Below are 18,410 nucleotides of genomic sequence, written 5' to 3'. Positions count from 1 at the left end.
TGTTTATGACGATTTTCCTGTTATTGTTACTGTCATTCTGTCTATCCATTTCATTTTAACTATATTTTATAATGTCATATAATGATAAAGAAAACGAAATAATTATATTTTTGTTGTGTTAAATGTGGTAATAATTTAAAGTTATATTAACAGTTTGTCATTATTAAAATAAATAAGAAAATAAAGTCTCAGGTTATCTATAAACGTCAGAGACGTGCGTGTGCGAAAGTCTGCGAACGAGAGAGAGAGAGAGAGGGAGAGAGAGAGAGAGAGAGAGAGAGAGAGAGAGAGTTTTAGGTGGGAGGGGCCTGTTAGACACTAGAAATGTCAATCACATATGCGTGTTGTGAACAATCCCACTCAATGTGAGTTTGACCTCAGTCCACCTCAGACAGGAGACGGGCTGTGACTCTCCGTGAGTTTTACACTGAGTCCCGCGTGATTGTTGTTTGTCGGTGGAGTCATGTCTGTCCCGCAGCTCGGCTACATCAGAGCGCTGCACGGGCCGATGGCGGGGCGCGTGGGCGCGGATCTGAGCGCGTCGGGCTCGCGCAGCGTCCTCTCCAATGTAATGTATGGAGCTCCATTCAGCAGCGCGCAGGGTTACAGCGCTTTCCTGCCGTACTCCAGTGACCTGACTATACTCAGTCAGCTGGTGAGTCTAAAACTCTCAACAATCTTTTTTATTTAACAAACATATTCATGTTTTAGAATATCTAAAAGTATATAATTTATATTACAGTAAAAAAAACGGAAATAAGGTTAAATATACAAACATCATACAAAATAAGGTATCTAGAGAGTGTGACGTGCCAAAAAAGAACGAAAGTGTTTCTTAAAAAGTTTGGCTCTTTTTAAAAATTAAAACAAATATTTTATTTTTAAACCAAAATCTAGTCGAGGTTTGTTCTATTTTTCTTATTTGCTGATTTAAACCGAATGTTATATTAACTTTGTATTAATTTACTTTCTAAACTTAAATATAAACTTATTTTATAAATACAGAGATTAACTTTATCCCTAAAAAAAAAAAGGTTTTGTCAGCCAACCTACAAATGTGTTTCAGTATGTACTCTATTTAAATGACCTGGCTTTGTTCAAGTAAAAAATGTTTAACCACAACCATTAACCCATTTTTCACTTTTCAAATGTAAGATTCTGGAAGAAGTCCTTTATTATATTGTTTAATTCATTGTCCTGGATTGTGCACCTCTGCATTTGTGATTAAAGGCAGTAAATAAATGCTGATATATGTTTGTGTTTTTCCAAGGGCTCACAGTACGAGTTTAAAGACAGCCCTGGTGTTCAGCACGCAGGGTTTCCTCATGCATCCTTCTACCCGTACGGACATCAGTATCAGTATGGAGATCTATCCCGATCCAAGAACGCCACCCGTGAGAGCACCAGCACCCTGAAGGCCTGGCTCAGCGAGCACAGGAAAAATCCCTATCCCACCAAGGGTGAGAAAATCATGCTGGCCATCATCACAAAAATGACCCTCACTCAGGTCTCCACATGGTTCGCCAACGCCCGCAGGAGACTAAAAAAAGAGAACAAAATGACCTGGGTTCCCAAAACGCCAACGGATGAGGACGGAGATGTGTACACGAGCGACAACGAGGACGGAGACAGGAAAGACGAGGATGAGGAGATAGACTTGGAGAACATAGACACGGAGAATTTCGAGGACAAGCAGGATTGTGAATTTGGGGATGATGTGAAATCTGTGTCTAAAGTATCAGACAGGACTGATTTTGATGCATCTGAGGAATATCATCATACGGAAGCTGAAAAGAATTTTGTGAACAATATGATGGGTGATAAAAAATCAGATGAGGCTGAGAGAGATCAAATGAAAAAGAGTCCGGCAGCACAGCAGCCCTTAGACAATCCACCCCAAAAGCCCAAAATCTGGTCTTTAGCTGAAACTGCAACTACGCCTGATAGTCCCAAAAAGTCTTCTTGGAGGAACTGTGATGCTCAGTCGATCAGAAATCCTCTCCATGTTCAAAACTGGACAAAAATGTCTTTTTCTGCCCATCAGATGGCATTAACCAGCCATTACCTTGGACTTAAACAGCAAACCAACCTAAATAACCACATACACATGAAGCATGGAGACCAGAGGACTCACAACTTATGAATAAAACAGACATTTAAAGACTTTTTCATGTTTTGTTTTTGATTATGGGAGTTTTTATCTATCAGAGAAATATCATATTTCTACTTAAAAGATGCCCTGAATTTATAATAGATTGAAACTGTCTATTACATCTTTAATTATTATGAGATTATATGTTTTATAATGTTATTATTGCCGTACAAATAAATTTCACTCTTTGATTTGTTAGACATTTTTCTAAGTAAATAAATAATCCTAAATATACTGGTTTGATTCAGAGCTAGCATATTTAAATAAAATAAATATAAATGAATACAATATCAAAATGAAATGTCAAAGATAGTTCACAGAGGTTGCCTATATGGGAATTTTAAAACTCTCTCTAATGTCTTAAAACACATAAAACACAAAGCTTTGTTCACATAAATTGTGAATTGAAGTGCTGCATCTCCATCATTGTCTTATTTTAGCACATCCGTTTTAAGGATTCGCAATAAGTGACAACAACATGTATCTTTATCTTTGTTGGTCAATAATTCTCTATTGTTGTTACGTCAAAAAGTGTTTTGTCCCATTTCAGTTTGTATGTCACATGCTTTTCTGAATAAGCTTCATTTATATGTGGAGGAAAAAGCTAAATATTTGAAATGATTTTGTAAATGTAATGAAAATGTACCTACTTGAAATAATATTGTACAAAGACATATATTTTGAATATTAAAACAAAATCCCACAATTGTCATTATTCTTTGTCAATTTTGTTTAAGAGAAGATTTGCTATATATTTGCTTTAATTCGATTTCTTGTTTTACAATAGGCTTACCTGCCCCACTAAAACTATAAATTCAATTACTGCCTTTACATTTAATTATAAAATGTGTAAAATATAGTTAATGTTGTTCAAGGCTTGAATATTAACAACATAGGTCACTTAAATAACTGAAAACAGTTGCGAGGATTTGAGAGATTGTTGGCTCAGATTCACTCAACTGCTCTGCGTTACAGCGCCCTCTGCAGGCCGCGTCTAAAAATCATCAATGTTTCAGACACACAACACCACAAATTTGTTTAGTTGGTAGTTTTAATAACATTGTTGTCGAAATGTTTTTTAATTGTATTGAATTCTTTTGAAAATATTTATTAAATTAACAAGGCATGATGTTAAACAATATTTGTATTTTCTGAAGAAAACAACTGTCGGCCTACACTGTAAAAAAAAATGCAGCATAAAGTTAAAACAACCGGGTTTTGCGAGTCAATTCAATGTACTATTTTAAGTTTTGACCTGACAAATATGCTTCATTTTTTTACTTGCAGGGTAGGGTTTATTCAACGTTTTAGTTTTAGGGTTTTATTTGTGTGTCAAGGAAAAGAAGTTCCCACTTAATCTGAGTTGAGGTTGCGTCTCAATCAGCTCAATGCTCAGGGCACTGATCAGGAAGTCGGCCATTTCAAATGCTAAAATCATTCAAGTACACTGAAATGCAATGAAAAAAAATAAAACAGGGAGCATCCCTGAAATTATCTGTTATTTTGAAGCCTCTCGTTGGCCTCTCAGATAGAAATCGAACGAGCCAACTAAATAAACATCATAAAACGTGATCAAACTTTACAAAAAGACAACTTTTATTAAATATCAACATAAGAATTGCTACAGGTAGGAAATACAATATAGTTTTCATCAGAGGTGGACACTACTTGAGTACTTTGAGTACATTTTCCAAGCATCTGTGCTTTATCAGAAAAAAATTGACTTTACTAAAAAATGTTTACTACATTCTAAAGCATAGAATCATGTGTATTCCTTTAAGCGTCACCCCACCCTATTGAGTTCAATCTACACTCTTGGAGCTTTCAAAGAATATACAGTTTGTCATGATTAGATAAGAATTCATATGCAAACATTGAAGTAAATGTAGTCGTCCTGCTGGTGGGACAGTGACATTTAGCAGAAAATAAATGTTTTGAGGCACACTCTCTTCATAAATGAATCAATTACTCTCCCTACATAATTTATTTTATAAAATACTGTTGAAATGTCTATTCTGGAGGCTTAGACCTTTCCAACGATATATAGTTTGTAGTGATAGATTAAAATTGACATCAACAATATTAATGCAAACGTAGGTGTCCCGTATTCGGGACGGCGACGCTTAACAGTTTAAAATTGATTTTATACCTAGTTACATAAAATTGTGTACTTTTACTTTCTTGAGTAACAGTACAAGCACTTTTTACTTAAGTAAAAGTAAACAACTAGATGTTTAATGTACGTAAATATATATAAATATATAAATAAAAATATAAACTTGAAATTATGAAACGTAGTGGAGTAAAAAATAATGATAATATGCTTTGGAATGTATGTTTTCCAAAGAAAAACACTGATAAAATACGAATACATGAAAATTTACTTTTATGTAGAAAGTAAAAATAGTTAATAGTGTCTACCTCTGGTTATCATACTGTATAATATATTTCATAATGTCTTCTAAACAGCATTAATAATGTCATAAACATCAGTTTGTTGATAAATAACAGTAGTCACGATTTACAACACGCTTCAGTAGTCATGTCACAGAAATAAAGTTATCAGTTTCCCAGTAATGAACAAGGGTCTTGTACCCGTGTACACTATGTACTAATTTATGACCCAGCTGACTGAGACCGAGAGATGCTTTAAAATTAAAACTGCTCTGTTATTAGAAAAAGTGTGCAGTAAAATTGGATCACTTGAGGCACCTCGGCTAAACCTACAGTATATGGCAGCAACGTCAGTACAGTGTTTTACCTTTTTTGTTTTGGAATTATAGTTTGTAACAAAGTCTGTAGAGAAATGTAAAAGAGTCATTCAGGCTAAAGCAACCCATATGATATAAAATTGTCAGTATAAAATTGTTTGAACGTACAGTACAATACAAAATGTGTGTGCAGACACCTTACTTAGCCAGGGGGGGCTCTGTTTTTTGTCTGATGCCCTGTTTTGAAAAATGAATCAACACATATAATTTATTCTGTATAAGATTTTTTCACACTTTATTACACTGTAAAAAATGATGTGTTAATTTTTTACACATTGTGTCATGCTATTTAACGTGTTATTTCATGTTAATATAAATGAAAGGGAACAAGTTATGTTAAAAACAGTGATGGGATGTAATTCCGTTACTGTAATTCCACTACTTGTAGCGGTAATGAGCATGTAACGAAGTATTTTTTTTAAGTAACGCAGTTACAATTACTAAAGTTTAAATGAGTTGAATACTCGCGTTACTCTATTTTGTGATAAATGAACGCTTGCAGACAAGACATTTATTGTCGCAGCACCGTGGTGGGCGGCACAATGAAAAATAACACAGAAGGTGTGTTAGTTTAGGGACAACACATTCAATGTTACATGCTTGTTACCGCTAGGAATTACAGTAACGGAATTACTTTGTAACGCGTTACTCCCATCACGGTTTTTAACACAACTTGTGTTGTCCCTTTCATTTATTTTAACATGAAATAACGCCTTAAATGGCATGACACACACAATGTGTAAAAATTAACACATAATTTTTTACAGTGACTGATTAAAGTTAAATTTCTCAATTCTTTCATTTCTTAATTAAATTATAATGAGTTGAGATATAGAAGTGCTATTACTATATAGACTTTGTAACACAAATAAGAAAAAATGTCTTTTTGATCTAAGAAACATGAAGTTAACAAAACTAGTGAGGCATTTGCTTTAAACCAGAACATAAAATTCCTATTTTTTCTATTGTTTTTGAGATTGTTAAATATTTTACTATCTATTTTCGGCACAACTTTTTTTTGTCTGGAATACATTAAAACAGGTGAAGGTATCCCACAGACCCTAAGAGAGGATTATGATAGAGATTTGGACATAGGGCACTAAGTAAAAAACCATCTGATAACCAGAACAAATCAACAAACTAAACACCTTAGCAACAATGAAGGGAATGTATAGTCTTCAGGTTGTGATTCATGTTTCGAAGCATCTGGGATTTCAATGCATGATGGTACACAAGTACAGTAGCATTGCCCTGTAAACAACTTCCCTAAATGTTCTCACCGCTCCACCACATCATCATTCTGGACTAAAATGTAGAGCCGACGTGTGAACTAATAAGACACAACTTCACCTTCATCTGAGAAAATGTGCTGGCAGTCATCTAACACAGCGGCGCTAGTTTCAACATGACGGCTGGCGGCCAAAACCGGGGACATGCGAGTGAATGAGTAATACTGAAATAAATCTTCAATCCTCAAAGTCAAACTTCAAACAAGCTTTATATGATTTTGACATCTTGTGCTTTGTGTAGCACTGTTATACACAAAAAGATTATACATTTTTTGCCTAAAAAATGTCACTTGTTTTATCAGTTACATTTGTAAACTTATCAAGGGCAAAATATTACATTTTACAATACTTTTATGGTAAGTCTATTTACAGCACTTGACCACAGCTACCAGTTTATTGTTTACTTTTCTCCGAAAATATTGAATGTTGATGAACTATACGCAACCTGAATCCAACTAAACATCCTCCGTCATCCTTGGCCCGCTGTATCATCCACACACAACTCTCCCTGGAAACTCCCATGACCTTGAGAAATGTGCGAGGCGTAAGATCACTCTCCCATTAAATAATCAAACATCCAAAATAGGACTTCCTTACTGGGGCGCCGCCCCACAGGACCATGGGAAATCGCATGGTTAATACAATTTTACAGGTGGATTCCCAAGAAGATTAGAACTTAATTACCAGTATTAAAATGTCGACCTCTAAGAATTCCCTGGAGTTTCTCTCATCCTCTTCAGGATGGACTCAGTATGTGTTGTATTGAATAAGAATATACAGTTATTGGAATCTGGGTTCGGTATAAATATATCTTACACGGATGAACAGGTGGTCGTTTTCCAAAGACATAGGAATTGTTAAATCCACATCCAAAATAATTAAATGGCTTGAAATCATGTTTCCTGACAGTTATCCACAATGACATTACTGTATCCATGCGCATCACAGCAAATCTTTATCAAACAAGGACATTAACTACCATGGCTGACTGAATGTGAACGCTTGTTTCTTAAAATATGGGCAATTTCATGCCCCAAAGAGGTTAATTTAAAAAAAAAAACTGTTGGAAACTTTTTACCATGACTTTCGTTTGTTTATTCACATTGTATGCCAGACATCCATTATAAAAAAATATTATTATTGCATTTTAAAATTTTAACGATAAACAATTAACAAGTAAACAAAACATTTGTTTGTAAATCATTTACACACAAAAGCTTTTCCTCATTTGTAAAGTTTTTTCCACCACAACTAACATTTTTGTAATAAAGCTTTTATTATAGGCCTACATAAAAAGCAAAGGAGTCATCCTTTTTTATGTCAAGAATTGATATGTAAAGTGATAGTACGGACAAGTATTATACAGCAGTCATCCACAGATCAAATATTATGTGTTTATGTGGGAGCAGAGGTAAATATAAAGTTCACTTGCCTATTTGAGGAGTATAATCATTGCAGTTATCTGTAAAGTGAATTAAATCTTATAAACCTGCCGGTCACTCCTCTCACACGCCTGTTTAAATAGCACCAATATGAGAGGGCCATCTCTCTCTCGATGACCCAGCACACGTGTCCTTCACTGGACTGATGTTGAAAAGCATCTGGTCCTTGGAAAATCATCCCTGGTGCTAGCATTTGCCAGCTCACACACGGTCTCTAATGAAACGTCAGACCAGCAGCTCAGAGCGCCGGTGAGCTCAGATATGACTGAACACAAACATGCATTCTAGTATATCAAAATAAACATTATACAAATTGTCATTACTGTAATGCAAAACAGAAATCATTGTAATACACCAATGAAAATTATCCTGTCCAAACACAATAGCTGTTGTTATTATCAATACTAATGTCCTAGACATTTCTGGGTGGGGTTCATGAGATACAGTACACCCAGATAGAAAAGAGATTTTTTTCATCAGATATGCTGTATAGAACATAATACTGATCTCTGCTGAGTTATAGACAAGGATATTCTTTGGTTTAGACACTGAAATCAAAAGAAACCGTTAGACTTCCCTGGCCCGTGATACTGGTGTAGTTAAAAGTTTGAGGGCTGAAGACAGAGCCCTGTGGCACTCCATGCTCAAGAAACTGAATTAAATAAAGAGTAAACATGCTTTCATCTGGACCGAGATGCAGTGTGCTTGCAGTTTAGAGCAGTTTGTTCTTAGAGCCAAATTCCCAATCCTAACACACCCAATCGCACTGTCTTGAGGAATTTTACTCACAAATGTGTTAACACATACTGTACACCACCAAGTTTCACTATGGACATATTAAAAAATAATCAACTTTAGACATGAGACATCCTCTCTTAGCAGCACTACACAAAAATCTGAAGAAAAATTACTGTTAAGCAAAAAGGTTTAAGCTCTTTGTGTTGTATGTTGTTTATTGACCCAAACATGATGTTTGCTCAATCACAGAAGTACACATGTGAAACCAAGGGCATGCTAAAACAAAAAAACAAGATGTACAAGATGAATAATCTCAACAGATTTTGAGAGGAGCACACTGCCCTTTTAGCCTGTGCTTGTAAGCCAACACCTGTAGAGAAAAGCATCACTATATCCACTACATTAAATTAAATATGAAGACATTCAGCTGAAGAATAAAAATTTTGACTAACTTGATTTTAATTTAAAAACCCTGTACTGTCAGTATTTGTTACGGTATGTAACTTTGGAGAGATAATAGACTTATAATAACATGAATAATAAAACAATAAACAGATAAACAAGCAGGATGATACAGAACACGCTTTACACTGAGGAAACATAGCATTAACAAGAACGGACAACAATGAATACACAGAGTCAGTTTAAATAGAGAGGATGGGATGATGTTAACTGTTGGCAGGTGATGATAATGAGTACTAATGATCAAGTGAAAGAGAGTGGAGGATTATGGGAAACTGAGTCCAAAGGGAGATAACTGGGAAAAACAAAAGGAAACAACAGAACAGGACTGTAACAGTTGTAGATATTCACAATTTTTGAATTGAACTTAACACTTTGCCCTCCAGCCTTTTTTGCAAAGTTGCCCAACCCATTTTTTTGTGATTCTCAAGGCCATTTAGGAAAATTTTCTTTTAAAAATATATAAACATAAAAATATATCGAATGAAATATCAGACCCTCTGCTTTCAAACAAACAAACAAACAAAACGGGAAAAACGTTTAATCCTGTATATTTTTTTTCTCTGCTTATAAACTCTTAAATATGGGTATTTTTCTACAAAAATATATTTTTTTAGCAAAAATCTGAAATAATTGTGAAGGAATTTTGTTAGAGACCAGATTCAGAACGATTATCAAAACCAACCTGATCTCACAAATTTCCGTAGGATAGTCACAGATTTTTTTGCAAATTTTTCAGCGGCATTCTCACGGATCGTCACATTTTTCCATGGCCCTGCAATTTTCACATGGATTAGTTACTCAACTAATTTGTCCAATTTTCTTACCATTGTCGCTTCGGTTTAGGGTTAGATTTACATAAAATGACAAAACCCAAACCCAACTCTAACCCCAACACCAGGCGACATCTGTTTAAAGTTTAGAAAAATATAAAAGAATAAATCAGAAAAAAATGTATAAACCAATACTTAAAGTTACACACTAATGCAAACACCAAATCTAACTCTAAAACGAAGCAACAATGGTAAAAAATGAGCAAAAAATTCTGTGACTATCCCACGGAACTCAAATCACATTGATCAAAACATACACAGAGTGTGAAATTAATAAAATATTTTTTGCTTCAGTTTTTTTTAAATTGGGTAAGTGGTATTACAGGAGATGAGCTTTTTCTTTCGGTGAGCCTTAGGAGCTGGACACACCAAAACCTTTAAACACGTCTGAAAACGCCTTGAGGACGCCAAATGCCAGCTGTTTTTCAGCTGAGCGCTTGGTCGCAGTGATGCTTCAGCTGTGAGCCGGTTGGTTGCTGTGGTAATGTCCCGCCTCTCCTCCACTGTAATTGGACGGCCGTGTGAAGACTGTAGGTGTGTTCGACATCGGCTGCGGCTGGATGTAACCGATCGGCGAGATTAGCCGCGTGCAGGTGGGGAGGAGCTGAAAACGGAGACGTGAAGTCGGACGCGCTGTGCTTCCCGTAGTTTGCGGCATTTACGTCAGGCATGGCTGATCACGTGCCGTATGCTTGCTTTATCGCAATAAACATGATTTGTAAGATGTAAAATACATAAAAAGTGAATTATACTGTTTTGAATGTCCGTGTATGAGCATGAGTGGAACTGAAGATGCTTACATCATCTGTTTTTACAATAATAAAGTTCAAAATAAGCATAAATTATTTAAATACCAATGAAGTGGGGTCTACATTTTTTCATTTCTATTTCCATTTTATTTTGATGAAGATGACACAATATAACATCGCGACTACATGAAAAGAGCTTTAACTGTTATAAAAATACAGATTTGTGAGCATTTGTGGACTGAGGGCGTGAAAATAAGCACGAAACACATGTGATTGTTGTCATGTGGAGAATCCGTCCAATGGTGAAACAGCTGTGTCGTCATTACAGCCCGTGCAGCTCCTCTTCGGGAAATGCGCTGGCTAACTCAGGCGGCTGATCTCGAACCGCTCTCGCGGTACTTAAAAACCATATGACACAGTCACGTGCCTGCAGCGCCAGCTGAAGTCGGACAAAAATACTAACCGGAATGCACTGCTTTAAGTCAGCCACCGATCGGTCTGCGCAGCGCCGTATGAAGTCGAACACACCTTGTGACATTGACGAGCGGAGCTAGTGATGGTCAACCCGGATCTTTTTAAGGATTCGGGTTAATCTGAGTCACTCACTAATATGATCCGGGTTGTGCGAGTCACTTGAGTCACTTGAATCACTTGGTCAAAATCTCCCAGTTCCAATCGCTAATACGAATGCAACTCAGATCACGCATGCAGCTACGAGTCTACGACTCCTCTGCTCGCAAAAAAGGGCTCATGTGACCTGAGGAACTTGTAAAAAAACACGAAATTGCGTGACTATTTCACGCATGGACCAGCGTGACAATGTCACGCTTTGCCGCGTTTGAGCGTGTGCATGTCACGCTTTCTGTTTGTGTCGCTGTCACGTATTGGTTACTCAACTTTTTTGTCCTAATTTCTTACCATTGTCGCTTCGGTTTAGGGTTAGATTTACATAAAATGACACCCTTACCTAAACAAACTCTAACCCCAACGTCAGGTGACAACTGGTTAAAGTTTAGAAAATATAAAAGAATAAGTATTGTATCTTTTTATTTTATAAACCAATACTTAAAGTGACAAATACTTAAAGTGACATATAACAGAAGCACCAAATCTAACCCTAAACCGAAGCGACAATGGTTTGAAAATAGGACAAAAAAGTTGAGTAACCAATACGTGACAGCGACACAAACAGAAAGCGTGACATGCACACGCTCAAACGCGGCAAAGCGTGACATTGTCACGCTGGTCCATGCGTGAAATAGTCACGCAATGTCGTGATATAGGGTTGCAACAAACATGCATGTCCATGGTAACATTATCAATAACATAATTGTAAAAGTTTGGTGTGTGTGTTTAGTTTAATTTCATAACGACAAATATATCAACACCACGTTTAAAAGATGTGAGGCTTTGTTGAATTGGGACGTGAGAGGAACGTGTCCTGTTTCAGATTGACTTACAAGATCCACGATAGGCTTCGGTTAATGCAACCACACAGTCACTCATCCGCGCAAGAACATGATCTTGTGAGTGAGTCCCAGACAGAGCCGCTCGCCCGCTCCTGCACGGGTCCTGTGAGTGAACCACTCGCGTCACTCTGAGTGACTCAGTCAACAAGAGGAGCCGTGTACGTCTGTCGGTGTACATTTGCAGCTTCTACCCAAAACATTGTGCCAGTCAAATATTGCAACAGATTAGCCTACATGAGTCAGTGGGTTAATAACACGAGCAAGGCTCGTTTCTCCTAGTCCAGGATTCAAGCTCTATGAGTTGATTCACTCTCTGTGTGAATCCCCGAGCCGCGGACCAACTCATTGTCGCGCGCACGCATCCCTTTGTACTCGGACTCGGAGCTGCAGAAAATTACGAGTGTGCTTTTGGCTCACTCGGTACCCCCAGTCGACATTTGGTGATGTAAATTAACTCGTTGTTGCAAGTTATAGAATATATGGCAGCTTATGTAGAGTTATTGTAATTCTGTTGTAAACATTTGAAGAGCTTTGTGTTTGATCCAATTTCTCATTTTAAAGCACAATCTGAGAGGACTCAACTGACTCGGGTTAATGGTCACTAAGGACTCATGGTTCTCGAGTCATTTTAGGGATCGGGTTAAATGATCCGAGTTTCGAGTGACTCGCTCATCACTAAGCGGAGCTTCTTACTTAAAGTATATAGTTTTCAGCGCGGAGCTGCTTGCTTATTGGAAAAACGAGCGTGTCGCAACGCATCGCTTTCATTATGCATAGGCTTATGGTAATTGTCAAAATAGTTTTCCAACTTGTCATCCTGGCATAATGTACAGTTAAAATTAAATAAAATGAAAAATACACTGCTGTGGACATTGTTTACTTCATTAATGTGCTTTACTGTGTTAATGGAATAAGGATGCGAGTAGGATTCGGTATTCGGTTTCGGATTCGGCCGAATCTTAAACGGTAGATTCGGGATTCGGTCGAACCTAAAAAATCTGGATTCGGTGCATCCCTACTCTTAATTGACGAGATATCTCGTCAATGCGGGGAAAGATGATTCATTTTGGGCAAGTAAAGGGAACTGAACAGGAAAGGAACAGAAAGGGGAATGTAAGGAAATAAAGATAAGGAAAGGATATTACATGGAAGCTATAGAAAAGAACACAGGGCATATTCAGGGGGTGTTGCCAGGCCAACATCTTAGATGCTAAAGAATTGAAAAAACTCGAGAGATGACAGCGGTGCTTAAAAAGACTTATGGGCCGATTTTTAAGTTTATCCACAGCAGCATTTGTTTTATTTATTTCCTGCCTTTATTGGCAGGTGAGAGATGGCATTTGTCAGCTGAAGACAGGATTGAAGTGTATGAAATATTCAGCAAAACAGTAATGATATCCCTGGACAAAGCAAAGGAGGTCATAGGAGGAAAAACTGAGGAGGGGAAATACAAAGAAAACCCACACTCTTTATTTTCTAAGGAAAGACAGACAAAAGAGCCGAAGTGCCAAATAGATTCCTTTCAAATGTGTCTATGGCTTTCTCAAAGTACAGCGGTGCTTATGAATCAGGACTGTTTGAAAGCGCTCAACACTGCAGTTATAAATGTAAGTAAATAGTATTTTAAAATCACATGTGGGACAGATAAAAGTTTGTCAAAAACCATATCCATTTCCAACCACATTCATATTTCAACCCTGTATCACGAAATTATGTAGCCTACCTATAGTCACATAATTTTGTGAGTCTTTTCCGTGACACTGACACATTTTTCCACCTTTTTGATTCACGCATTTCTGTTTGCGTTTTACTGTAACTTATTTTTTACTCAACTGCTTTGTCCTATTTTCAAACCATTGACGTTTGATTTGGTGTTTGCGTTAGGATGTCACTTTAAGTATTGGTTTCGACCTTTTTCCTGATTTATTTTTTATATTTTATAATTTTTAAACTATTGTCGCCCTCGCATTAGGTTTAGAGTTGGGTTTGGGTACACTGTAAAAAAAATCTGTAGGAATTGCAGCTGAGTTGCCGGTAATTTACCGTAGATTTAAAGTTATGTTATTTGCTGGCAACATTTTGTTCAAAGTTAAGTGAACATTAAACATTTACAGGTCTTTGTCTTTACAGAGTAAAACTAAAAAATAGCATCAAGCAAAACATTCTGGGAAACAAAATCTGAAGCAAAAAACAGAAAAAGGTTGATGATGATTTATGGTTCCCAGAATGCTTTGCATGAGGCTGTTATTGTATAGTTTTATTCTGTAAAGATAAAGACTTGTTAATGTTTAAAATTTATTTAACTTTGAAAAAACTCTTGCCAGTAAATAACATAAATGTAAATCTACGGTAAATTACCGGCAACCCAGCTGCAATAACATTGACATTTTTACGGACTTTTTTATAGTGTAAGGATGTCATTTTATGTAAATCTAACCCTAAACCGAAGCGATAATGGTAAGAAAATAGGACAAAACAGTTGAGTAACAAATACGTGACAGTGACACGTAAACAGAAATACATGACATGTTCACACAAAAAGGCGGAAAAACTTGTCAGCTAATTCGTTTGAATTCATACAAAGTAAATCTTGCAAAAAAAAAACTATAACGATGCCCCACCCCTAACCCCAACATCACAGGGGTCAAGGCAAATCGTACAAAAATATATGAATGTGGTCGTACGAATTAATACAAAATAGCCACCTCGTAAAATATGTGCAAAATTACCACGAGATAGCATTGGAAATTCATACATATTTTACAATGTAGCTAATTCACATTAAATCATTTGATGCGAATTGTACCAAACCGTATGATTATGAGGCAAAAGCATGAATGACACCTCACCCCTAACCCTGCACTTTAAAACATGCTGGGTTATTTTTAACCCATCGTTGGGTCAAAAACCAATGCTGGGTTGTTTCCACCCAAAATGCTGGGTTGTTTTAATTTGCTGTTGGATAAAATATAAACACTTTCTGGGTTAATTTAACCCAGCGCTGGGCTCATCCCTTTTTCACCAAACACTGGGTTAAAAATAACCCAGCATTTTTATAGTGTGCCTATAAACCCATTATAACAGCGGCAAAAGCAATGAGATTGTACAAATTCGTACATCATAACCTTAAAAAATCTGTTTGAATTGCAACAAGATTGTGTTGCATTTTTGGTGTTGTATTGACAACAACAGGTTGTAACAACACTTATATCATACGATAATGATACTGTTTTGAATCTGGCGAATAGTGTGTGCCTGCGTTTTCTGACAGTTTTGCTACAGTAACATCACATTAAACGAACAAGTTATTTATTTCCACAACTGCAGTAATATGCAAAGTCACTGATTTTCCAAGCAATTCAGTCAAACGTATAACTGAGCCGGTGGATTTATGCCCAGTCCTGGAGACAAGCAGAAATGCACCAACACGCTGCACGGACGGCAACCTTGCCGAATGCCACTGTCGACTGTAGTTTCAAAATATTGACAGCTGAAATAACTGCGAGCTGCTGAACCTTTAAAACCAGGTATTGGACCATTGACTTTTACAACAAGTCAATTCACACTAAAGCACGGCTTGTTCGGACGAAAGCAGTGGGAACGGCTCGGGATCTTTGCCTGGTTGAATTATGACCTGACAGCTTCAATCACCTGCCAATAGAACAGACGGGGCTGTGGAGTTGAATTACAGGTGCTGATGGGTGGAAACATTTATCTGTTTTAAACAGAAGTAGGATTGAACGTAACTGCAGACAGACTGCTTGAGTTAGACAGGGCAATGAACCAAATCATGAGGGGTCAATGAAGTCTCAGTCATTACCCACAAAACCAACATAAATCGTTTGGGACTGTTTGCATGTTTAGTGGCCTGAAATTCGGTTGCCTGTAAGAATGTCACTTGTAAACGATGATCTAACTTTAATGGCAAAAAATAAAATAAAAAGCATCAAATTATGCAGACACAAGATGAAGATCTGAGACTATCTAAGAATGTCTACCTCTATTGTATAAAAACAATGCTATTTTTATTTTTCTTCACTGATATGTATAAGTGATGTGTGGGTCATCTCATAACGATTGGGACGCGTAAAGACATTTATTGTAACTTTATTGCGGAGCGGGTCATTAAAAACAAAATAATAAAAAAAAATTATGTTGCGTGCAATTCCCTATAGTCTATATTACATATTTGGGAATATTTATTTTCATATTTTATTAGGTTCTTTGATAAGGTTAAATTACGTAGCAACGTAATTTTGACCTTAGCCTCAAGTCACGAAAGCACCAAGCAGCTCGCACTGCCGGCGACAACAACAAAACAAACGGAGACATAAAAGTGAAGACGATGTGCAGGAGAAATTTAGGTCAGGAGTGTGTGAATAAACAATACAAACGCTGGTTTTGTAATTGTTAATTTTTTATCATTATCCTATACGTTTATTCGCGTATGTTGTTGCCATTTTACAGGGTGATGTAATCTAATGGCTGTTTCCAAGCACTTTTAGGCTGAAATAAAGCCCCTATTATTTATATTACAAATGCCTGTATGTGTATTTTAATGGTCGCAGGTGCGGGAAGGGGTGGGCCAAATATTTCATAAAGCAGGACCCACCGGTTGGAAAAAACCCAGACCCGCACATCACTAATGTGTATGTAAGTTGGGCTACTGGATGATGATACCAGGTGTGCCTCTACATCTTGAAAAGTGAAGCCGCTTGCTATTTGATCGCCCCCTGGTGGCTGACTGCAGTAGAAGTTATAAACCCCGCCCTCTCCATGCAAAGGACTCGCCTCTAAATAAAAAATAATTTACACTTCCAACAAAATTTTCCAAAGATGGTCATTCGCGAGCGAGCGTTTGGGTGGAAGTTTGATACCGAATTACGTGAATTACGTAACTTGGCAGCATCCATGGTTTAGACATTTTTGGCTTCAATTCATTAAAATGGAAGTAAGTGATGTTGTGTCGTCGTAATTTTCTTTGCCTCTTCAGCTAACTTTAACAAAACAGCCTGGGAAGGGAAAATAAATACACTAACTAAATTTGCGCAACATTAAAAATTTTGAGAAAAGGGAAGAGTCCAGAGTTAAGTTAGGTGTCTTGCTCATAGACACCTCGACACTTGGTCAAGTGGAGCCGGGGGTTGAACCAACAACCTTCCGGTTTGTAGACAACCTACATGAACCACTGCCTCCCCATAATATATTAATATATGAATATTTTTACACACAAAAAATGTCTCATTTTTAACTATAATCAACTTGGATTTACAAATCATTTCAACTTTGATGTTTTACAGTATCTTGCTGTAACTTAAAAAATAACGATGAATTAGTTTAACTTATTACAACTTTAATTTATAATTGAAAGCGAATAATTTTTATTTTTATATAAAAAAAGTATACATATATTAACCCTAATAAAACCCTTGGGGTCAATTCTACCCCCAAGCCACTTTTCTTTAGTTTAAAAACATGGTTCCCTTTATCTCAGTGAAATAAGATTTTGTGACCTTTCCAGATTATCTGTCAAGATTCATATAAAAAAACTTGGCTTGATTCCTTGATTCGGTCGTTCTAAAGAGGCGTAAAATTCCCTTAATTAGTCCCTTTGAGGGTAATGCTCAACCACTGAGCTATACAGGAGCACAAGATATTATTATACAGAAACAATAGTATTGTGCAGAGACAAATATAACCCATCCACTTAATTAGAAAAAATTCTGCTATATCTTTAGAACTTTCAAATTGTTTCTTTAATAGACAGTTGTGTTAATAACAGTGTTATTAATAACAGAAGGCTGTAGACCAATCAGCATTCAGAAATAAAACTCTTTTATAATTAATATTTGATTCATTGTCAGAACAGAAGCCTTATTCTCAATCACCTTATAGTGTGCATTTATAATGTGCTTATTAGAACCCATTGTGTAATATTTCATTCACTGCAGGCCTTAATAAACAGTCTGTCTCCAAGACAGTTCCTCTGTCATCCTCTGATAGGACAGTTTCACGTGCGAGGCCACGCTAGCGACAACAGCCCGAGAGATCCGCGCTCCTTAATGACTTGAAAACAGCAAAGACAAAAAAAACATCTTAAGCAGGGGAGAAAAATATGACGGCGGAGCGATGACAGGCCGCTGCGGATGGCAGTCGTTTCCAGAGGTGCCGGTGAGTGATGTTCTGTCACTCACTCAAACGACTGCCATCATCGCCGCAGTCCCAGCGAGCCGCATTTCCTTCTTTATCTAATAGAAAGTAATGACACGTTCAGCCTGCCAGGCCTCTTTGGCAGCAGCGAGGCCCTCTGGGGAGACATTTTGCATCTCTCGCCGCAATAAGAATAAACGCATAGGGGAGTCTATTTGGCTGGGCGTGATGGCTAGCTCTTCACTTATCGGCGCTCAATAAATCTCTGCGCCGCAGCCAAGAGATGCGAGCGGTTATCGCATCACGGCAGAGCCCACGCCACGCTCGCCCGCATGACTGACGGCTCCGCGCATCA

The 18,410-nt window shown here is 37.1% G+C and overlaps 1 protein-coding gene across 1 annotated transcript; it reads left to right on the top strand.

Annotated features, from left to right (window-relative positions):
• The first annotated feature begins 288 nt into the window (after positions 1-288).
• Positions 289-2,850, top strand: irx3b (iroquois homeobox 3b). The gene is made up of 2 exons (XM_055192595.2): positions 289-655; positions 1,271-2,850. The coding sequence occupies exons 1-2, from the start codon at positions 464-466 to the stop codon at positions 2,141-2,143; spliced, it is 1,065 nt and encodes a 354-aa protein (XP_055048570.2). The 5' UTR covers positions 289-463; the 3' UTR covers positions 2,144-2,850.
• The last annotated feature ends 15,560 nt before the right edge of the window (positions 2,851-18,410 follow it).

The sequence above is a fragment of the Misgurnus anguillicaudatus genome, chromosome 6 (genome assembly GCF_027580225.2).
Source record: "Misgurnus anguillicaudatus chromosome 6, ASM2758022v2, whole genome shotgun sequence".
Classification (NCBI taxonomy): domain Eukaryota; kingdom Metazoa; phylum Chordata; class Actinopteri; order Cypriniformes; family Cobitidae; genus Misgurnus; species Misgurnus anguillicaudatus.
The sequence above is the reverse complement of the archived record's forward strand: the minus strand, read 5'-3'. Positions and strand labels throughout refer to the sequence as shown.